The 19,895-nt window shown below is 42.6% G+C and overlaps 1 protein-coding gene across 3 annotated transcripts in view; it reads left to right on the top strand.

Annotated features, from left to right (window-relative positions):
- The window catches only part of aass (aminoadipate-semialdehyde synthase), a 55,069-nt gene that overhangs the window by 2,806 nt on the left and 32,368 nt on the right, over positions 1-19,895 (top strand). For all 3 annotated transcript variants that reach the window (XR_003693129.1, XM_028584324.1, XM_028584323.1), the window contains exons 3-12: positions 447-623; positions 1,607-1,691; positions 6,818-6,885; positions 6,998-7,144; positions 7,571-7,649; positions 12,345-12,472; positions 13,287-13,435; positions 14,253-14,375; positions 17,765-17,876; positions 18,669-18,728. Coding sequence is in view for 2 of the 3 variants with exons in the window: in XM_028584324.1 (XP_028440125.1) it covers positions 447-623; positions 1,607-1,691; positions 6,818-6,885; positions 6,998-7,144; positions 7,571-7,649; positions 12,345-12,472; positions 13,287-13,435; positions 14,253-14,375; positions 17,765-17,876; positions 18,669-18,728 (1,128 nt within the window). In the remaining variant the exon portion in view is untranslated. The remainder of the gene's footprint in view (positions 1-446; positions 624-1,606; positions 1,692-6,817; positions 6,886-6,997; positions 7,145-7,570; positions 7,650-12,344; positions 12,473-13,286; positions 13,436-14,252; positions 14,376-17,764; positions 17,877-18,668; positions 18,729-19,895) is intronic.

The raw sequence follows: 19,895 nt of genomic DNA on the forward strand, positions 1-19,895 counted from the left end.
AGGTATTGTCAGGGCACGCCCTCATACTCTGCTTCTGACTGGCTAGTAATCCTTACCTAGGTACTGTCAGGGCACGCCCTCATACTCTGCTTCTGACTGGCTAGTAGTCCTTACCTAGGTACTGTCAGGGAACGCGCTCATGCTCTGCTTCTGACTGGCTAGTAGTCCTTACCTAGGTACTGCACATGTGCGACTCCCAACAAAGATGGAACAGAAGTGAGATGTCTCACTCTGTAGCTAAAACAGAGAGCTCAACACACAGGGTGAAAAGAGGAGCTGCAGCAATGTGCAGTACAACAAAAAGATGGTGTTTTTTGAAAATTAAACAATGTAAATATATTCTGCTATAACCTCTAAATACAATAATCAACCTGAAAATTAGCATAATTTCAACACTTTAAAGAAAAGAAGGGCCATGTAACCATCAGCCGGTGCTTTGCTTTCAGTACTACATGAGGGCCGGGGCCGTCATTCAGGAGGACCTTTCGGAGGCGTCTCTGATAATCGGGGTGAAGAGGCCACCGGAGGAGAAGATCATTCCCAGGAAGACGTACGCGTTTTTCTCCCACACCATCAAGGCTCAGGAGGCCAACATGGCGCTCCTGGAGGACCTGCTGAAGAAGGTGAGAGCGCTCAAAAGATCCCCTGAGAATGTCCTGACCACAATAGTGTTTTCCAGTTAGTTTAGAAGAAACTGACTTCTTTAGCCACATTTGGAAAGCTATTATCCATTCAATATTTGTAAAGATTAGTAGATTTATGGGCCCTATTTTAACGATCTTAGCGCACAACGTGAAGCGCCTGGCGCAGGTGCATTTAGGGCGTGTCCAAATCCACTTTTGCTAGTTTGACGACGGAAAAAAGGGTCCGTGCGCCGCGGCACATGGTTCTAAAGGGTTGTACTTAGTGTCTTCATTAATTCATAGGTGTGTTTTGGGTGTAACATGCAATCAACTAATCAGAGATCATCTACCATTCCCTTTAAAAGCCAGGTGTGTTTGGACCTTGGAGCATTGCTATTATGATGGAGGATTTGCACCGTAATATTTTTTTACTGGTATTTGTAATCTGCTTCAAGATAGAAATACGCCCAGAATGCACCTGAACACACCTCCCTGTAAGACCACCACGCCCATGGGCGCAAAGATTGATGCAGGTGCATTTGCTATTTAAACGACGTGGACGCTGGACGGGAAATTGGCAACTGCGTCGCTCTTAAACTAGCAAAGACACTTGCGTCAGGCTTTGCGCTGCGCCAGGTGCAAGATAGGGCCATATATATTGTGTCAAATTTATTTGTCATTTTAACTTTCCAGCCAGAGGAGTTGTTGCACCACTTTCCGAAATTTTTCTCACTTTTCTCTAAGTTCTCTCTAAGTTGCTTGGTTCCGTTGTAACCTTGGTTCTCTGAGTAAAGACATATTACTTGACATGGGAAAGGGATCGGAGTATTACACTGGATGATGATGTTGATGAGCGGGACAAAATCTGTAGAAATATTAAAATAAAAAATCCCAATCCCTGATTTTGTCTGTCTTTCCTTCAACAAAACCCTAAAAAAACAATACCAAAAATGTTTTTTTTTTTTTTGTTTTCTTCTTCTCAGGAGGTTCGTCTAATCGACTACGAGAAGATGGTCGATCCGAACGGCTTCCGGATCGTAGCGTTTGGTCAGTGGGCCGGCGTCGCAGGTATGAAAACCTTTTCTGAAAACATGAATTAGGTCTTGCGATGTCCCTCAGCCGGTCCAGTCACTGTTGTGAAAGTGTTTGGCAGCGGCAGCTTTTGTGAAACCAAGGTAACCGTAACCTGGCTGACGTGTTCTCTGTTTGAACATTTCTACTTGAATCAACTGGACTTTCATCATTCGGTCAGTCTGTGCTGAAGCTGTTGAGTCAGATTTGTGTCAACATGACAACTAACTGCTGAATCAACATCAGATCTTCTTCTTGCTCTGATCCACTTGGACTAGAGCTGTAATCTGACCTTAAAGGTCCCATGTCATGAAAATGTCACTTTATGAGGTTTTTTAACATTAATATGCGTTCCCCCAGCCTGCCTATGGTCCCCCAGTGGCTAGAAATAGTGATAGGTGTAAACCGAGCCCTGGGTATCCTGCTCTGCCTTTTGAGAAAATGAAAGCTCAGATGGGCCAATCAGGAATCTTCTCCTTATGAGGTAATTTCTCTGCTTTGCCCACCCAGAGAATTTGGCCCACCCATAAGAGAGAGAGACATCATGGCTTTCAAACGAGCAAAGTGGCAGTTGGTCAAGGCCACAACCCACCCTCCACCTTGCCCCCCCCCTCTCCTCCTCAATAGCTACAGACAAAGAAATGGCACATCCTAAGGAAAGCTCATTGTGGGACTGGCTCTAGTGGCTGTAGTTCTGCACCAAGGCTGAATTTCGGGAAAGAGACTTCAGATACAGTATTAGGGGACCACTAAGGCCTATATAAAAGAGACTTCAGATACAGTATTAGGGGACCACTAAGGTCTATATAAAAGAGACTTCAGATACAGTATTAGGGGACCACTAAGGCCTATATAAAAGAGACTTCAGATACAGTATTAGGGGACCACTAAGGCCTATATAAAAGCATCCAAAGAGCACCATGTCATGGGACCTTTAAAAGTTAGGCCCGACAAGTACATTTTGATTGACCGCTTTTTAAAAGCCCAAACTCGTTTACAGCCGACATTATTCAAATGTGCAAACAGCTCTTTTGCCTTTTGTCAAGAATGAGTCATTTATAATTTTTTATTTTTTTTTTACATAATATATTCATGACTAACGTAGGCTATCGGCCACTTGGAAGTTGGAACAGAGAAATAAAATAAGTCCTCTGTAACGTTGTAACATTGGTTGAGCGAATTGCCATAGGCAGACATTAGAGATGCGCGCTGATTGGTTGAGCGAATCCCCAATACACACACATTAGAGAACCGACAGAATCTCATATTCCAGACACTGCAATGTTTCCTTTCCAAAATTCACTTCTGAGACTTTTTTATGTGAGAAATCAACTATATAAAGCTCAAATATGGGCCGTTTTACGAAAGTTGATGGCTAATTGCATATATGGTAAGACTGTGTGTCGGCTTCAGCGGCGGTGCTGCTGCCTCGCCGCCCGGCTTGCCTTCCTTCACAGACCCCGGCCCGCTGTGAGCTCTGTTAGGCTGGCAACCCTGACAGAACTCCAGGGCCTGAAACTCCCCTCTTCCTGCTAGCTAAATGGCCCGTTGTGTGAGAGTGAGAGCGCGGTCAGCGAGCTTGTTACACCAGCAATCTCTTACCACATGTTACACACAATGTCACGCCACTTAGCTATACAACATATACCTAAATGTCTTATAAAGCTAACAACGGTGTCCGATTTCAAGTTAATTAATATTTGTGAAGTTTAGCTAGGTGTTTCGTTAGCTGCGACTGTCCCTTCAATCCTATCTATGTGTAGCTACAAATCACGGATAGTTAGCTTCATTTTTGGTCGTAATTCGAGTATATTTACAGTTTGAATTTCATCACGCCACTTATACAACATCTAACTAAATGTTTTATAAAGCTAACAACGGTGTCCGATTTCAAGTTGATGAATTTTTGTGAGCTGTAAGGGTTTCGTTAGCTGCGACTGTCCCTAAAATCCCAGGTGTACACGATTGCGGCTAGTTAGCTTCATTTTTGGTCGTAATTCGAGTATATTTACAGTTTGAATTTTATCACGCCACTTATACAATATCTAACTAAATGTTTTATAAAGCTAACAACGGTGTCCGATTTCAAGTTAATAAATATTTGTGAGCTGTAAGGGTTTCGTTAGCTGCGACTGTCCCTTCAATCCTAGCTGTGTGTAGCTACAAATCACGGATAGTTAGCTTCATTTTCGGCGTAATTCCGAGTATATTTACGGTTTGAATTTCGTCAAGCCAGTTATACAACATCTAACTAAATGTCTTATAAAGCTAACAACGGTGTCTGATTTCAAGTTAATGAATTGTTGTGAATTCCAGAGGAATTCTAAGAAGAGGCTAGCTATAGCTAGCCTCCTCTAGCTATAGCTCCATCCAGCCGCAGGCTCTATCAATGAGACTCACGGACAAGAGGCGTGTATTTCACCGATCGTTTGTTTAAATAACTCAGCACATTATAATTAGCTACACACATTATAAGATTAACTGGAACCTGTGGTAAGAGATTGCTGGCGTAATAAGCTCTCTGACCGCGCTCTCACTCACACACACCTGGCATTAGGAAGAGGGGAGCTGCAGGCCCTGGAGCTCTGTCAGAGCACCGGCGTTTAGTAGTCCATTAGCCAAAATCCGGTGACTTTGCGCGGGTATGGATTGCTGTGGGCTCAATCCAGCTCAGAGCAGGCCGGGGTCTGTGAAGGAAGGCAGGCTGGGCGGCAAGGCAACAACACAGGCAGCAACACAGGCAGCACCGGCGCTGAACTCCGACACACAGTCGGACAGAATTTGCAATTAGCCATCCATTTTCGTAAAACGGCCCATATTTGAGCTTTACATAGTTGATTTCTTGCATAAAAAAGTTTCAGAAGTGAATTTTGTAATGGAATAGCAGAGATCTGTGTGACCTACCTAGATTCAGAAGACTACCTGATCTCAGGTCAGTTGTGTAGCCTATGTAAATGTTGGGGCGTGATTTAAGGTTCCGGATTTTGAGATGCTTGCATAAGCAACTAGCTTTGTTGACATTCGCCCGTTTTCAGCGGCAGTTTCAAAATATGAGATTTTCATAGTAAAGGGGTGTCAGGGGGACTTTGAGCTTCTATGTATGTCCTATTTACCCACCGAACTGTCGTTATTCAACTATGACAGGGTAAAATCGGTTTTGCATTCTATCACCCCTTTAAGACAGTCGGGTCCCGTCGGGTTCGAGCTCTTCAACTCTAACTTGGACCTTTTTTTTTTTTTTTTTTAAGGTTTTTTTCTTTTAGATTCAACTTTAGTGTCAGTGCACACACTGTGTACTCACAGGTACTGAGACAATGAAATGCGGTTTAGCATCTAACCAGAAGGGCAGAGTAATGTACAGAATGAACAGTAATTAGGGTCGCTGATACGGCCGAAATCTTCTATCCAGATATAGGTCATTTTTAGTTGTATAGTTGTTTTTTTATGTAATAATATGATATAGTAAAGTAGGGGCAGGACTTTGTTTCAAAATGTTTTTTGACTACCGACTAGGGCTGTAGCGATACACTAATCTCACGATACGATACACGATATTCAGTTCACGATACGATATATATCACAATATTCAGCCAACGATACGATTCGATATAATTCGATACACTTACATCATTTTCTGAAAGATTTAAAGGGGACCGAGTGATTTTGGTGACATCTTGTGAGTGTTCCATTTACTTGGATTTAATTAATTGAACTGAAAACATCAATTACACAATATCAAAGAGGCTGAAGCAAAAAGTTGAAGTGGAAAAGCCAAAAGCCCAGCTTTAATGATGAATTGACTGATAAGCAGGCTATGCACTCGTCATGTATGCCTCATTTGCAATGAAACGATGATGTTGCAAAATAATACAACCATCATCATCATCATCACTGAACATAACGATCGCGTCATTCACGTGCATATTAAGTAGCTCCAGATTGTCCGCTCTAGCGGAGAGTTTGGTTTGTTCAGCCAGCAGTGAGGTTTACAAGAATTTGTCAAAATTTCCAGATTCCCGGCAACATAAGATAAACAGTTAGACTAAAAACCGACAGCTTTTGTTTTAGCTTGTTTGGAAAAATTCGCTATTTGCAGAGTAGAGCTGTGTTTGGTGGACTGAGCAGATTGAAATATCGCTTTCTACATGTTGATGCCGGTCTACACAAGTGAGTGCATTGATAAGTATTGACTTTCTACTCACAAAGGTTTAATTGGAGCCTATTTACAGAAAAGAGACCAGCGTGAGTTCATCTGCCGCAGCGGCTGTTGGTAACTCTGTATCGTTCCCAGTCAGGTGCTGCGTGTTTTAACGCACACACATCTCGGCTCAGTGGTGTGTGTGTGTTTTAACGCACACACATCTCGGCTCAGCTGTGTGTGTGGAGCTCGGTCATCGCTGTAGAGAATCCCGGCATGTGAGTAGAGATGTAAATACAGGGGGCTGGGTTTTTGCTCTAAATGCTTGAAATGATAAATAACAGAACACATTTTTCCTCTTTACATTTTGTGAATTCATGATTATTCTGGGGGCCGGACTAAAAGCTTTTGGCGGCGGGCCGCCAGTTGACGTTGGCTGCTCTACAGCGACACTAGCGGCTGGCTGACCAAATCGCTCTTCCTGCAATGCGAACGGGGGTAAACACGGGGGATTTGAATGGGACTTATGTATCGATACTCGCGGCATAAAAATCAATACTTTCTTGGGGAATAAAATATCGATTTATATCGCAGAATCGATAAAATTGCTCAGCCTTAGTACAGACAGTAACCTAGTCAAGTCAATGCTCTTTTTTTTTTTTTTCTTTCTTCAGAAAGATGAAAGTAAGATTACAATCCTAAATATGTATATAACATATATGGTACAGAAAAACCGAATTAAAGCCCACGAGAGCTTCATTTCCCCATACCTTTCCCATTCCTCAACCTACTACTCTTACTCATCTAACTCGCTCAAGAGATACAGTTCGAGCACGCGTGTATCATTTCATATCTCTATATAAACAATATAGTATATCACAATATAGCGTGCTTTTTGGTAAATCAAAAATAAATAGATGTATGATATATGAAATAACCACATTGTAATGTCTATTTTTGTATCCTCCCATGTGGAATTTTGTAGGAATGATTAACATATTGCACGGATTGGGGCTGCGCTTCCTGGCTCTGGGCCACCACACCCCCTTCATGGTAAGAAAACATCCGCCAAAAAAGAGCAAAACTATTTGACACGGAAAACTGCTCCCTGTGCCTCAACGCCATCCTCATCCCCCGTCCCTCCCTGTCTCTCTGCTGTTCGCAGTACATCGGCATGGCTCATAACTACAGGAACGTCAGTCAGGCCGTCCAGGCGGTGAGGGATTGTGGGTATGAGATATCCATGGGCTTCATGCCCAAATCTATCGGCCCTGTGACGTTTTGTTTCACCGGTACCGGCAACGTCTCCAAGGTACAACAAGTTTTAACTTAAAGGGATACGTCACAGTTTGTTGAAATAGGGCTCAACACGGTCTCCCCTGGCTGTAGATAGGTGGGCCAACACATTTTTTGTCTCAGTGCAAGTAATTAGGTTGTTTTCTTTGTCTTTTGTTGGCTCACTTTTACTCACAACATGCTAACCGGCAACATAGGATTCCATTCACTACGCTAAGCTAACTAGCGGTGGCTCTGCCGGTGTTCCACCGGACTAAAACAATGCATGCACAAAAAATGTGTTGGCCCACCTATCTACAGCTAGGGGAGACCGTGATAAGTCCTATTTCAACAAACGGTGACATATCCCTTTAAACCCAAAAATACATACACACGTACCAACACTCAGAGGCCTCAGAAAGCAGAGGGTCTAACTGTCTGCTTTTGTCTTTTCATCCTGCAGGGAGCCCAAGACATCCTTAACGAGCTACCGGTTGAATATGTAGAACCTCATGAGTTGAAGGCCGTCTCGGAAACAGGAGGTACGACCTTCTTGTGCTTATCTTTGTGGCTCCGTGTTGGATTTATGTGACGGGACGTGCATCGTGTTCAACATGATACAAAACGTACGCTGCAACTAACAATTGCTTTCATTGTTGATTATTGTTTTGATTAATTGAGAAGTTCTTTGTTCTATAAAATGTCAGAAAGTGGTGAAAAATGTTGAGAGAGAGAGAGAGAGTCAGTGGGGGTACGGGGCCTTGTTAACGAGGCTGACTGCAGATGTTGTGAGGTTTTGGTCCCGATGAACCGCAGCGTCCTGCCAGAGGGGGAGGGGTCGGCTGCAATCTTTCCTGCCCGCCTCCGCGTCCTGGAGGCATACAGGTCCTGGAGAGACGGAAGATTGCAGCCAATCACCTTCGCAGCCGAGGAGATGATGTGCTGCAGTCTGCAGGACAGTGATACAGGAGCTAATTTAACTTCTTCAGGGAACAAACGGATCAGTTAACAAAAAACATCCGCCTCAAAGTTGTAATATCTGGTCTGCAGCCATAACGGATATCTTTATGATCATCTGAGTGAACTGGACTTGATGAGACTAGATGAAAATGGAAGGACAACTTCACTATTGAGTGGTTTTAAACCACAACAGAATTTGAAGTAGAGTAAGACCTCTTCCTGTAGCTCTCTCCTCTCTGTCGCATTGCAATGCATGCGCAGAACAGCCAATAGGAATGCTTTCTCGCTATAAAAATATATTGTGATTGGTCTCACATACGGGCTACATTTTCTAACGCCTGAAAATATAGTATAATGCTAAATGTTGTTATGTAATCTTTGCCCAACGACACCAAAAATAAAGTGCCTACAGCAGCTTTTAAAGAAGTGTTTTCCCGCAAGAAAGGACTGTTCATAGACAGGGCGAGTATATTTCTATGGCACATTAGCATCCTCGTCAGGCTGGGGAGACAGATGTTACTGGCGTTGTGTAAGCGGTGCTACCTGCCGTTTTAACTAACTTAACTGGAAAGGAGGGTGAGTGGAGAGAGCGGTGGCATGGATGGGGTGTGGAGCGGTGAAGGAAGGAGACCACCTCGAATTTGTTGGTGTTGTTGAGGGGGGGGTTAAAGGTAGCCTCGTGAGACCGTCCTGATCTCGTGAGCTCCACTTTCCCACTGACAGATCAGTCTGGCATCTTGAGATAGAGAAAATTTGGAGCCGTTCGCCCAACGGCCGACCAATCAGCGTTGGTTTTGAGGCGGCTTTAGGTGTGACGCAACAAGAAGCGACTGTTCAGTCTAAACAACGTGGCGGCTTCCACGGATGAGATGAGCGTAGCTATCGCAGCAAGTTTTATCTGCATTAGAAAGTATTCCTTCATTGAAAGAAGAGCAAAAAACGGAACTGGAGGCTTTTCCTCGGAGGAAAAGATGTTTTTGCTCTTCTCCCGACTGGTTTAGGCAAGAGTTTGATCTGATTGGTTGATTTGGCCCGTCTATCACCAACTATAGGTCGTAGACAGATGGTTTATCCAATCAGCTAACCAGGATTTTCGCCCCTTCCCAAAAGTTCTCCCACGGACAGTTCCCAGATGGATATGCCAAGCAAATGGGAAGCAATCCATCTGGCGGAGTCAGGTTAGGTAAAGGGATGGTTCGGAGTAATTTCACCCCAATCAACATTGGTCGAGTTAGCGCTATCAGCTGAATGGCTTAGTGCAGGCGCTAATGGAACCAAAGGTGTATCTTGTGAATGACCCGACTAATAATGCCCGGAGTGGTACCAAACTTCTACAGTAGTACAAATAGGTTATGTACTCAGAAAAGGAGGCATGGGAAAGTACACCAGGAGTTTATTTAAATAACACTTGCCTGATGGCTTTGGTCCCTACGAGCATCCGACGGTGAGACGGCATTAAGACGAGTGCTTAGGGACCGTCTACAAACTACAACACCGATAAAGAGAGACAACACAAATATTTATTATCTTTTAAACGTAAGTGCTGTAGTACAACTAGCAGGAAACAAGTTATAATTAAGGTAAGTTTGGAGACTACCTTATTTAATCATTAAATGAATAAATATTTCCTCGTTTCTCATGGTCAACACTCCTCGTGTTGGGACTGGTGTGTTATGTCTTCCTCTTGTTTAGACTCCTCTTGCCGCCTGGTCCTTGGCAGAGGGAACAGATGGGCGATGCAGGAAGTAAAATAAGTTAGAGGTGAACAGCTTTACTTCTGACTTGTTAAAGAAAAGTTCACTTGCCTTTTACAAAAAGATGTTTGCAGTCCCAGAACTGGTTGAAACTGTCAATAAAATGCACCGAATGGACGGTACATGCAGTTGAGAGCCATGTGTTCAGTGCCAGTAGAACTACGTGGCCAGAAAGACGTCTGTAAATAAGTGGATACATTTTCTTAAGCGTCACAACCCCCCATCAAATGACTCCTTTCACTATCAAAATTGAATGCATTTGGACCAAGAACATTTGGAAAGTCTAGAAGATGAGTTACGATTTAAATCATCTTATTCCCAGTCAAGTTAGCAGAGCAGTAAACCGGAAGTAGCCGGCTCGGCCGGCGGGTGTCTCTAATGCGCCTGCTCTTTTGGCCGCACAGTGCGGAAGCAGTGGCGATCATTTGGGTCATTTTATACAACCTCTGAACTTTACTTGCTTCGTGTTCCTCAAGCACTGTATCCAGGTTGTCGTTTTTTCTTTAAATACATCCATATGTGCAGTATGATTAAGGAAGGGTACCGAATTTGATACTTTTTAGGCACCGACCGAAATGCCGAAATGTTTTCAATACCTAAGGAGTGAATCTCATCGGCGTCAGCGAGCCAATACGCATGCTGCACGCTTCTACGAGAGCTAACAATGCTTGTGATTGGCTGTCTAACGTTATAGTTTGTAGAGACGCGCAGGAAAAACGGGGCTCACGTAGTAGGAGCTGAAAAGCAAAAAGATTTGTGTCGTAATGTTGTAATTTCTTTTTTGTTAAACTGGATTTTAGCGATACCCAGCTGTAAGCTATGATGCTGTTCGCAGTTGGGTGTGCTGCCACCATAGGCGTGTTCTTTTCTGCCAGGTCAGCAACCTTGTCCATGGGACATCAAATTATTTTGGATGTAAGAGATGCTTTTTACATCTCTTACAGCAGAGTCACCCACAGTCAGAGTTGGAGGCCCAGTCATTAGCGTTCCCTGTAGCCTTTCACGTTTTGAGTTACTCTCCGTCCTTAGCCCGCTGTGTGACGATGAGACGTAATCCAGGTCGTCAGACGGAGGTCCAGGGTCCCGCAGCGGTGGAGCATATCTGTTCTCCAGTTGCACGCTCGGTTGTTGGTGAGATGTTCTGCTGCCAGTTTTCCCTTTCGCACCTGTCCACGGCTGTGTCCTGCTAAGTACAGGGGTTGAAGAGGCGCTCTGCACGGATGATAATGCGGGCCAGCCGGTCACATCACAAATCTCAGGGTGCTGTGTTCGTCCCGTTAACGTTTCCCAGAAAAGTTCTTTACTCTTAGGCTTTGCACCAGAAGAGTTCCAGGGAGGACTTTGACTGGTAGATGTATTATCTGGTACACCGCACTTCTGTTTCTTTGTAGTCTTGTTGGTGCTGATTAGCTGTGTGTTGGCATGTTTTGGATCCATGATGAAGTTGACCCATTCCCAAATGGTCCACTCACTTTCCCATTTAGGCCTTCTGCACACTGGCTGCGTGGCGTGAGCGTGGCGTTTCTGTTGCGTGGCGGCTGCGTGGCGTTTTCCGTGTCTTTGCACACCAGAAACGTGTCTGCTGCTGCTGTTGCATCACCCTTGTTCGGCATATGGGGAGAAAGTTGTGGAAATTTACTGCACGCAAGCATTAGTATACTTCATGTTAAACATAAATATATATACTGATTTGATTACAGCAAAGACGGCAAAATAGCCTCTGTAGGGTCTATAGGGTCTCTTGGTAAATTGACTGGATAGTCTTGCGTGAAAATAGACCTGGCGCGTATCTCTAGCGGAGCAGAGAGTCGCTTCACGCATGCTTCCGGGACACGCCGTGGCGCCCCAGGTGGGATATTAAACGTTGACTTGAATGGCCGCGATTGCTCGCCGCTCTCCCGGACCGCTGCGCAGACGCACCTCGTGGAAATTAGGGTTAATGCCTCCCTGAGGCCCGATACTGCAGGACCAGTGTTGGTCTGACGACCTTCTCTGTGAAGAGCTCTAAACTTTGGAACTCATTACCATCTGACATCAAGATTGTAACTGACTTTAAAGTGTTTACTTTTAGGCTCAAAAACTGGTTAAAAACAAACCAAAAGTGTACTCATTTTTAATTATTGTTAGTAGGTAAGAATTGTATATGATATGCATGTTTTTATATCATGTTCATATTATTTGTATTAGGACTGGAGTTGTTTATTTATTATGTTTATTTTGAATTGAGATAGTTAAGTATGTAAATTTTATTGTGTATAAAAGCCCAACCAGGGACTGGAGTTGAAAATTAACATCTGCTATAAACTTTTTATGCAGCACTTCAGTGACGAGCTTTGTTTTGACACTATGTCTGTCTGCATTGTCCCTGTCAAATAAATACATAAATGAAATAAAATGAAAGGATCACCGGATGCGCTGGGTTGATCTGACTCGGAGGGCTTATGGTTTGATAATAATAATCGGAATAAGTGCCACGTGCTCATTGAAAGTATGTCCACATGTTTTTTTTTTTTTTTTTGGAAGATATGACCAAAGTGTACGCCACCGTTCTGAGCCGACATCACCACCTGTGCAGGAAGAGCGACGGCATATACGACCCCATGGAGTACGAGCACCACCCGGAACTTTACACCTCGCACTTCAGGACCAGCGTGAGTCTGCAGGCTTCTATCCCACCACCGCCAACCCCCCTTTACCTCCCCCAGTTACAACACCCCCTTCCCCCCACCTGCTCCTGTCAGTCTCTCAGAGGCCCCCGTCCTCCTATTTCAGTCATCTGCACAAAACGGCTGCTGGTGTTTCAGAGCCGATGCCAAGTGGCGAGAGGTTTCACACCGCTGGGATCTCGTTTAACTTCCCTCACAGACAATCAACCGTTACATCTACCTGATCAATAACCCCTTCACATAACAAGAACGTGTAAAATAGCCAGCAATGAAGGAAAGGAATTTGATTTAGATTTAAAAAAATATATACATTATTTTTATTGCAACAAACAATCTTTTACGCTATCGATTCATGTGTTGATTATTTTCTGGATGAATCGTTTTTAAAGGGTTAGTTCGGATTCACCATAGTCCCACAATAACCCAAACGTACTAACCGATGGAGGCAGTGGTAGAGTAACAGTTCTGTGTTCCTGAAGGTAAAATCACTGATTTTGTCAATGGAGTCTGGTAGCTTTGAAGAGAAGAGAGCAGAGATAATAGCTTCAGTTCCCGGTTGTAAAGGGCTGTCTGACAGCGAGGTAAAGCGGTGAAAATACTAAAAATATATCGTACCTTTAACTCGTATAGATTTGTTTTGGGGGGGGGGGATCTAAAATACATTTAGCTGCTGCCCCCCGTCCACAGTGTGTATCAAACAACCACACTTCAAAAGATCCAAACTGTCCCACTTATCACAATGTAAAGAGAGCTCTAAATTCATTATGGCAGTAAAAAAATGTTGTCCTCTCAACCACAGGTGGCGCCCTACACAACCTGTCTGATCAATGGGATTTACTGGGACCGCCACACGCCCCGCCTCCTCAGACGATTGGACGCCCAGAAGCTGATGAGACCGCTCCAAACCTCGGCTGCAGAAACGGAAGGATCACCAGCGCTGCCTCACAAGTAAGAGCATCGCATTCCATCCATCCATCCATCCATCCATCTGCCCGTCCATCCACCCATCCATCCATCCATCCATCCATCCACCCATCCATCCATCCATCCACCCATCCATCCATCCATCTACCCATCCATCCATCCATCTGCCCATCCTTCTACCCATCCATCCACCCATCCATCCATCCATCTGCCCATCCATCTACCCATCCATCCACCCATCCACCCATCCATTTACCCATCCACCCATCCATCCATCCATCTACCCATCCATCTACCCATCCATCCATCTACCCATTTACCCATCTACCCATCCATCCATCCATCTACCCATTTACCCATCCATCCATCCATCTACCCATTTACCCATCTACCCATCCTCCATCCATCCATCCATCTATCCATCCACCCATCTACCCATTTACCCATCCATCCACCCACCCACACATCCATCTACCCGACTTCCATCCATCCATCTACCCATCCATCCATCCATCCATCCATCCATTCCATTCATCTTTATTGCTTATCCAGATGATGGCTTATTTCCCCAGTGTATAATGAGCATTACAGCCTCACAGGGAAAGATATTTCTGTTTTAATCTGTACAAGATGAAAAAAAACGGACCCCTGCTCTGACGTGTCCTCAACCTGTCAGTCAAACACAGTAAACGTGACGTTCACGCCGATGGCTGAGTGTCTGTTTGAGTGAATGTGTAGAAGTGCAGCGTAGTAGCTGCTGTATCTCCACCCAGGTCCTTATTTTCAGTGGTGTTTCCAGAGCTGTCCGTCTGTCTTGACGTCTCTCCTCTTCTCTCTACAGACTGCTGGCCATCTGCGACATATCTGCCGACACCGGAGGCTCCATAGGCTTCATGAACGAGTGCACCACCATCGATAAGCCTTTCTGTATGTACGACGCCGACCAGCACATCGATCACGACAGGTACGGTGATAACATTCGTGACCGGTGTCTTCTCACAGGCATCACACGCATGTTTCGGTTTCTGTCACTGAGCCTGTTGGAAGGTTTCAGGTTATTATTCTCTCTGCCTGCAACACATTTCATATCTGTTCATTTAATTTATTGCTGCATAGAATCTGGATCTGTAAGGATAGTATTGTTTAATAGTTTGGTCTGATTTTTTTTAAATTTATTTTTGGTTTTAAACCCATCCTAGATTGCGTTTAAGTTACCAATTAGTTGTAGAATATGTTCTTTTAAATAATTTTAGAGCTGCAAACATTATCAAATAATCGTTTAGTTGTCACCTATTAAATTAATTGCCAACTATTTTGATGATTTGATTAATCGGTTTGAGTCATTTTTAATGAAAACTGACTCCAGCTTGTTAAATGTAAATATTTTCTAGTTTCTTCTCTCCACTGTGACAATAAACATCTTTGAGTTGTGGACAAAACGAGACATTTGAGGACATCCTCTTGGGCTTTGGGGAAACACTGATCCATATTTTTCACCATTTTCTGACATTTTATGGACCAAATAACATTGTTGATGAATCGAGAAAATAATCGTTAGTTGTCCTAATAAAAATCTTATTGGCAGTTTTATTTATGACACTTATTTAAATTCTAGCGTTGTAACATAATTTGTGTTTTCCTTTTAGGCTGTTAGCCTGTAATTCATGGTTTTTGCTGCCTGTCATGGCCAGGAGGCTCCTGTTGTCATCTACCCATAGGCTAGACACGGCACAGGTCATTTTAAAGATTTTGGGCTATTTTCCTTCCGTCAGATCTTCTTTTAGAATAGTGTAAAGAAAACATCCAATTTACATATTTAGGTGTTAATTTTACTTTGCTCTTTCTATTTGAGTCTGTTAGAATTAGAAAACATACAGGATTAACTCTTTTGACTTTGTCTATAAGTTTAATTTAGAATTAGAAAACAACAGAAGAGATCTAAGAAAAATGCTCTATTTAAAAAAAAAATTAAATAAATGGCACAAAACATCTTATAGTATTGCTTGCAGAGACAGATATTTGATCACAAAAAAATATTGTTACTTACAGCTTCTTCAAGAAAGTTACGTGAGTACTCTTTTTTAATTATATAAAAGAAGCTGCATGCAAACAAACCTTTTTTTTTCTATGCTGGGGATGAAGCAGAAAATTCAGCTTTAACAAACTGTTGGCAAAAATATGCATTGTGTTTAGATGAAATTATTCAGCTGTTTATTAAATGTTTTGTCACTTGTCTAAAAGCCACGCCCACCGAAGGGGAAAAGAACTCTCCGCTCTCCATTCACTTGTATCTCATGGAGGTTTCCTCCTCGTCAATTCCGTCTGCTAGCAAACTACAGAAACCTGTCCAAAGCCTGCTCTGTGGTGCTATTCACTACCAGCAATGTACAGTGGCACTCATAAGTTTATGAACCCATGCTAAAGTTGACTAAAGAGAGGAATACAAAAATCATCTTTTGGAAATTGATCTTAATAACTTAATTAAAAATATTAGGAAAACTCCAACCTTTTAAGGACACCAATTTTCTTTGTGAATGAATAATGTATCGTAACTAAATAAATGTTCTTCCTTAAAATACAGGGGGCATAAGTTATACACACCCCTGTTAGATTCCCATAGAAGGCCAGTTATTTCATGGATCCAGGATACTATGCATCCTGATAAAGTTCCCTTGGCCTTTGGAATTAAAATAGCCCCCCCCAGATCATCACATACCCTTCACCCATACCCCCACATCATCACATACCCTTCACCATACCCCCCCATCATCACATACCCTTCACCATACCTAGAGACGGGCATGGGGTACTTTCCATAAGATCATCTCTCAATGCAAATCAAACTATTTAAGCTATTATAAGCTATATATAAGCTATTAGGTTAACTGAAATAAAACCATGCCAATCTCTAGGTATGGTGAAGGCTATGTGATGATGTGGGGGTATGGTGAAGGGTATGTGATGATGTGGGGGGTCTATTTTAATTCCAAAGGCCAAGGGAACTTTATCAGGATGCATAGTATCCTGGATCCATGAAATAACTGGCCTTTAAAAATAAACATCTGCCTGCCTCTATGGGAATTTAACATAGGGGTGTACTGACTTATGCCCCCTGTATTTTAAGGAAGAACATTTATTTATTTACGATACATTATTCATTCACAAAGAAAATTGGTGTACTTGAAGGTTGGAATTTTCCTCATTTTTTTTAATTAAGGCATTAAGATCAATTTCCAAAAGATGTTTTTTTTTTTTTTTTTTTTTTTTTTTTTTATTCCTCTTTTAGTCAACTTTAGCATGGGTTCATGAACTTATGAGTGCCACTGTAAATAAACCATGACTTAATTGTTTATAAGCTGCCAGTGCCAACCTGAAAAACAAGGGATAGGCTGATTATCGGTCCTGGCTGATTATTGGGCTGTTTTTTGGCAGTTTGCAGATTATCTGTATCTGCGTTTTATTTGCCTGATAACTGCTAAAGTAAATTAGTTAAAGTGGTCTACTTTGGCTCGGCTACAGCTCTGTGACTGTCCCTCTGCTTCAGTTTCACTCACTGTGTCTTACTTAATGTCCCGCCCACAACACTATCTGACTCTGGGGATTATGTTGAAAGTTTCTACTTTTATTAAATAATTGCTTAAAGCATTTTGTGAAGTTACTCAACCCCCCTGAGAGACTTAGTTACTTCGCGGCTGGGGGCTGGCCGCCGAGAATCTCCGGTTCTTTCTGGGACATTGTATAATTTACAATTACTCTCGAACGTATCCTCCAGGTTTCCGTGTTTTGACGGAAGTTAGAGTAACTAGAGGGGTCAAAGGTTTTATGACGCGACTGACAGGCGACTAAATGAAACGTCCCGTGTCAGTGAAATCAAAATAAATGGGTTTGAACATTGTTGGAAACATCTGGGATAGTGTAAGTACACAACTCAACCAAATATATAACATAGGTATAGTCGTTTGACATTTTAATGGAGAAATGTTACATATTGTACCTTTTTTTTTTTTTTTTTTTTTTAATGATTTTCATTTTCACTGTAAATGCATATTGGTTCCAAATATTAGTTTCATTGACTATAATCGGTATCGGCCCTTAAAAACCAGTATCTGACGATCCCTACGAAAAACTGAGCTTTTATGAAAACAAAATCTGAGGGGGGGGCGGGGTCTTTCTTAAATGCGCTCTGTCTCTATGTATGTCAGATGTTGAATTGCAATATTACATTTTTTTTCTTCTTCATTTTTGGGTGTAATGGTGAAATTTCATCTGTATTTTTTACTTCATATAGTCTAAGTGTAAACATATGTTTATTCTACTGTACATGATTAATGTTAATGCTTCTGGTCCTGGCAGCGTGGAGGGAAACGGGATCCTCATGTGCTCAATCGACAACCTGCCCGCTCAGCTCCCCATCGGAGCCACAGAGTACTTTGGAGACCGACTCTTCCCCTACATCTGGGAGATGGTAAGACGGGTTTGAGGTGACAGGTTTGAGGTCAAAACAGCTGGTGGTGTTGTCATCCCATTTCTGCTTCTGGTTGAGTTTGCTGTGGGGGGAGTGAAGTGCTGCAGCAGGTTTTCACGTATTGAACGGGGTTAAATAAAACCCCTGACTGGGCCGAGGTGTCAAAATGTTCAAAACGGCTTGATATCAAGCCAAACACCGGACCGAACCGCTATAACAAATGTTACCACTAGGTGTTGCACTTGTCTCAGACACTCCCGAGTGAGACTGGTTGGAAAAATTCCACAACGAGAGTGTGGCGCCTCCGGTCCACATGGTGGCGGTTGTGCTCCTCCTAGCCACGACTTTTTACCTGCAGTGAGCTTATAATAACTATGTAACTCTTTGGTTTTAAAGCAGCACTATGTAACTTTTCCCACTTCTGTCCCCCTACAGGTTGGAAGCAGAATTGTCCATTACGTTACAATGTCCAGTTCATTCCAACTACAGATCTGCTACCCAATCTGGCAAAGTTGCATAATGTAATGTAATGGACAATTCTGCTTCCTACCTTCCACAGTTTTATTTCTTTTTTATTTAACGAACATAGGTACATTGCCAGTATGTACATACACAGAAGGTCAAAACCAGAGGTGCATATAAAGAGAAAATATGTGCAAAAAGAAATAGAAAATATATTAAATCAAACCGGTTTAGCCTCGTCCACCTGTCCGGAGCGGTAAAAACGGAAACGGACCCAACTCTGTCTAACAGACAGCGGGACTTTAACATTTAGTGTTCTGTCATCATCAGCTGCCTTCGGACGCCACCAGACCGCTAGAGGAAGAGGACTTCAGCCCGCAAGTCAGAGACGTAAGTCACGTAATGTTACGAGGTATAAAATATTTCACTGTTTGCTGCAGAAGCATGTTGCTGTTCGTCCCTGTCGGTCACAATCATGTTCAAAACATTGTTTTTGTTAGAAAATGAAAAAAAAAAGGCTAATTTGAAGACACTTTATTGAGCTATTAACCTCAGACAAAGTCAGACGATATCACCTTGTCACTGTTTAAATATTTGTGAAACCCACAGACAGGCGTAAAGGGCAACCATCTGAAAAGAAATTAAAAGGACAATGTGGAGATGCAATTTCTTAATTTTCTAACGTAATTTAATGGGGATTGCATTTCGTGACTCAGCAATTTATCTCATGATTTCAAGCTGATATGTACGGAAGCCCTGAGAGGCAAATGAAAAAGACAATCTTATGATCCATTTTCTGTCTGATCTGAAGTTATTTTCTCTCCCGTGTTTATGACTTAACAAGTGTTTTGCCAGGTTAATCATTCTAAGTTCCTTTTTTAAAAAAACCTGTTGAAAAACAGATGGGGGGGGGAAAAACGTTTTGGTTGGTAAAATGTTTTGGTCGATCTTAGTGTTGTTGTAATACACATTTTGGTCACAGGAGGCTGAAGTGCACCACAACCCCATGCAACATAGTCTCACTCCCTACTCGTCAAATGTTTGACGCATGGTCCAGGACCCCTGGCGTTAAGTTCTAACGAAAGAGGTTTGCCTTTTGCGTTGTTTTTCAACGTGGGGGTCCGTCAGATAGACATTCATGTTAATCCCTCACCGTCGGATATAGTCAAAAGAGAAAACACGGCCCCTTAATTCCAAATCTGTGGCATTATTGGTATTTTTAGCCCAATAACCGCTGTTTATTGGATGGTTACTTAATGACTAGTCACTGATTAACTGTGATTCAGCACTAATGATAAGTTACTATATTTTACAAAATACCGACTGGTTTATCATTAATGAATGATCAGTTATTAGTGCTGAATCACAGTTAATCAGCAACTACTCATTAACTAACCATTCATTCCTTATTCGTTTCTCATTCATTAACACAGTAACTGCCAGTCTGTTTATCAGTAACTAATCATTAGTGCTGATTCACAGTTAATCAGTAACTACTCGTTCCTTATTGTTACCCAGTAACTACCTACATTTTTGTGTACCTTTTTATTGTAAAGT

This window comes from Perca flavescens, chromosome 8, assembly GCF_004354835.1.
Source record: "Perca flavescens isolate YP-PL-M2 chromosome 8, PFLA_1.0, whole genome shotgun sequence".
NCBI lineage: Eukaryota > Metazoa > Chordata > Actinopteri > Perciformes > Percidae > Perca > Perca flavescens.